Source organism: Lutjanus erythropterus, chromosome 1 (assembly GCF_056507025.1).
Source record: "Lutjanus erythropterus isolate fLutEry1 chromosome 1, fLutEry1.hap2, whole genome shotgun sequence".
Taxonomy (NCBI): domain Eukaryota; kingdom Metazoa; phylum Chordata; class Actinopteri; order Lutjaniformes; family Lutjanidae; genus Lutjanus; species Lutjanus erythropterus.
The window spans coordinates 12,221,787-12,224,280 of NC_139317.1; the positions used below are offsets into that span (position 1 = coordinate 12,221,787).

At 48.0% G+C, this 2,494-nt stretch overlaps 1 protein-coding gene across 1 annotated transcript; it reads right to left on the reverse strand.

The window, feature by feature from the left end:
* Nucleotides 1-2,293, reverse strand: rxfp3.3a1 (relaxin family peptide receptor 3.3a1). The gene has a single exon (XM_084723740.1). The coding sequence runs from the start codon at nt 1,445-1,447 to the stop codon at nt 464-466; it is 984 nt and encodes a 327-aa protein (XP_084579866.1). The 5' UTR covers nt 1,448-2,293; the 3' UTR covers nt 1-463.
* Nucleotides 2,294-2,494: the final 201 nt, after the last annotated feature.

Sequence of the window (2,494 nt, forward strand, 5' to 3'; positions counted from 1 at the left end):
ACATGATGTTTCTTGTCCTCATTGTGTTTTCTGACAGCTCTCCTCTGCCACTTGATGCTATTTTTTGCCGTGCGCACTCGGTGTGTCCTGGTTACCATTAGTCAATGCGTTGCGCGCTCTGACAGATAATTATTAAAGCCCCCAAACCCTCTATACTCTGTGTATCAGATCCCTCAGTCGTGTTCAGCCAGCTGTTAGTGTGCGTCAGTCACACAGTCAGTGGGAAGATGCATGTGTGCACTATGTGGTACGCTTTTCCCGGTTTGGAGTGTTCAGTTTGACCAGTACGCTCCATGGGGTGATGGTTCATGAACAGAATCGGGTAAACGGTCTTGACATGATGTTTGGTGTCCTCACTGTGTTTTATGACAGCTCTTCTTTCTCCCTTCATATGTTTTTGTCGTTCACACTCAGTGCGTCTTGGTCACTGTTTGCCAAGTTCATTCGCAAAGCACCAACAGCTCTATCCTCTGTGTATCAGATCCTTCAGTTTGTTTCGGAACTCCTTCCTCATGAGGCAGTAGATAATCGGGTTCAGGCAGCTGTTGGTGTGCGCCAGGCACACGGTCAGAGGGAACACATATGTGTGCACTATGTAGTACGCTTTGTCCCAGTTGGCAGCGTTCAGTTTGACCAGCACGCTCCACAGGGTGATGGCGTGGTTCGGCATCCAGCAGAGGAAGAAGGACAACACGACGATGGTGATGGATTTGGTGACCTGTGATCTCCGTTTGGGGTTGCTTGTCTTCATGCTCCGGTTGCGGATGAAGCGCAGCAGCATGATGTAGCTGATGGACACGATGGACATGGGAAACACGAACCCCACGAGTATTTTCTGTATGTGATAAACTGCTAACCAGTACTGTCCTCCAGGAAACCTCAGGAGACACAGTTTCTCTCCGGTTACGTTGCTCACGGTGGAGAAAATCGACGTCGGCGCGGTCGCCAGCGTCGCCAGAGTCCAAATGATGGCGCAGATCCACTTGGTGGAGCAGGACTTCTGCTTGGTCCTGTTCTTCAGAGCTGAGGCCACCGAGCAGTAGCGGGTCACACTCATGGCAGTCAGGAAAAACACACTGGCGTACATGTTCATCACCGTGACCGAGAGTATGATCTTACACATGGCGTCTCCAAACGGCCAGCTGAAGTCCAGCGCGGTGTCCACAGCCCAGAACGGCAGAGTGAGGACAAACTGCAGGTCCGTCACCGCCAAGTTGAGCACGAAGAAGTTCACTCTGGACTTTTTCCTCTCCTGTTTGACTCTGATGAAGAAGAGCACCAGCAGGTTGCCCATCAGACCCGCAGCGCACACCACAGAGTAAACCAGACAGATGAGGAACCTCAGGATCGGGCTCCCGTCCGCCGTCACGTCGATGTCCTCCAGGTTGCTGAAACAGTCCTCCGCCAGAGACCTGTTCAGACAAGCGCTCTCATTGTCTTCATCCATCACGCCAGCAGCTAATAGACACTTAAAGATAATTTTATCAGTGAAAAGTCAACATTTGAGTTCGATAAAACACCCAAACACAGCTGGATCCAGCAGTGGCACATCAGTGACATGATGCCACCTCTACTGCTCTGTCTGAATGCTTTCCTCCCTCCTGTCACCTCCCCTCCCCTCCCCTCCCCTCCTCTCCAAGACGCAGAATCATCAAACATCACAGCTCGGAGCTCTGACAGCACGTGAGGAGCGGTGGGGTTGAGGTGTTTATTAGCTGATATCAGGTTTGATGCGTCAACAGTCTGTGCGTAAAGCACCCTTCTCTGTGCTCCAGGCTTCCACATAGCCTTTAAATCCAGATAATAAACATCTAATTAATAATTACAGATGTGCATGTTGAAGTGCAGCTTGTGTCACAGCAAGGGAGGCACCGGCTGGAGCTGACAAAGCGTGCGTAATTGGTTTTGTACCATCACAGTGAAGGATGAGTTGATCAAAACCACTCTCTCTGCCGCCACCAAGTGGTCAGTTCTGAGTATAGCAGGCTGGTAAAACGTTCCTCCAGAGGAGACAAACATATCTTTTGCATTTTTGTAAAACAGTCGCCATGATACTTTCGTGCAAACTGCAGTCACATTTTCAAAACTCTAAACACAATCAGCACAACATCCATCAGCTGTAAACCATGACATCAACACAATTCATGCTGTTTTCAAGAAAATGCAGTTAATAAACTGGTTTCTAAAATACTGGATTTTTTTTTTACATACAAACTTTCCCAGTACCAAGATTATGGATTTTTCTTGTGTTATTTAGAGATTTTTTTGTGCACATCATGCAAGGAATGAAAATTCAATGCCTTGAATACGATATAAAGCCTCCCCTCCAGGAACAACAGCAGCTCAAGAGCTACACTGAAACAGCTGATAAGCTTTTCTGTAAACACTATTACTTTTCCTTTATCAGTTCAAATGACAACAGCAAACAAATGCCCCCTCTCCTTCCACCCACTTCCCCAGACACCTACCAACAACACAAAAACAATACTAGCAA

Excerpts from the sequence above, each read along its gene's own strand:
- rxfp3.3a1 (XM_084723740.1), bottom strand. The coding sequence starts at position 1,447 with ATGGATGAAGACAATGAGAGCGCTTGTCTGAACAGGTCTCTGGCGGAG.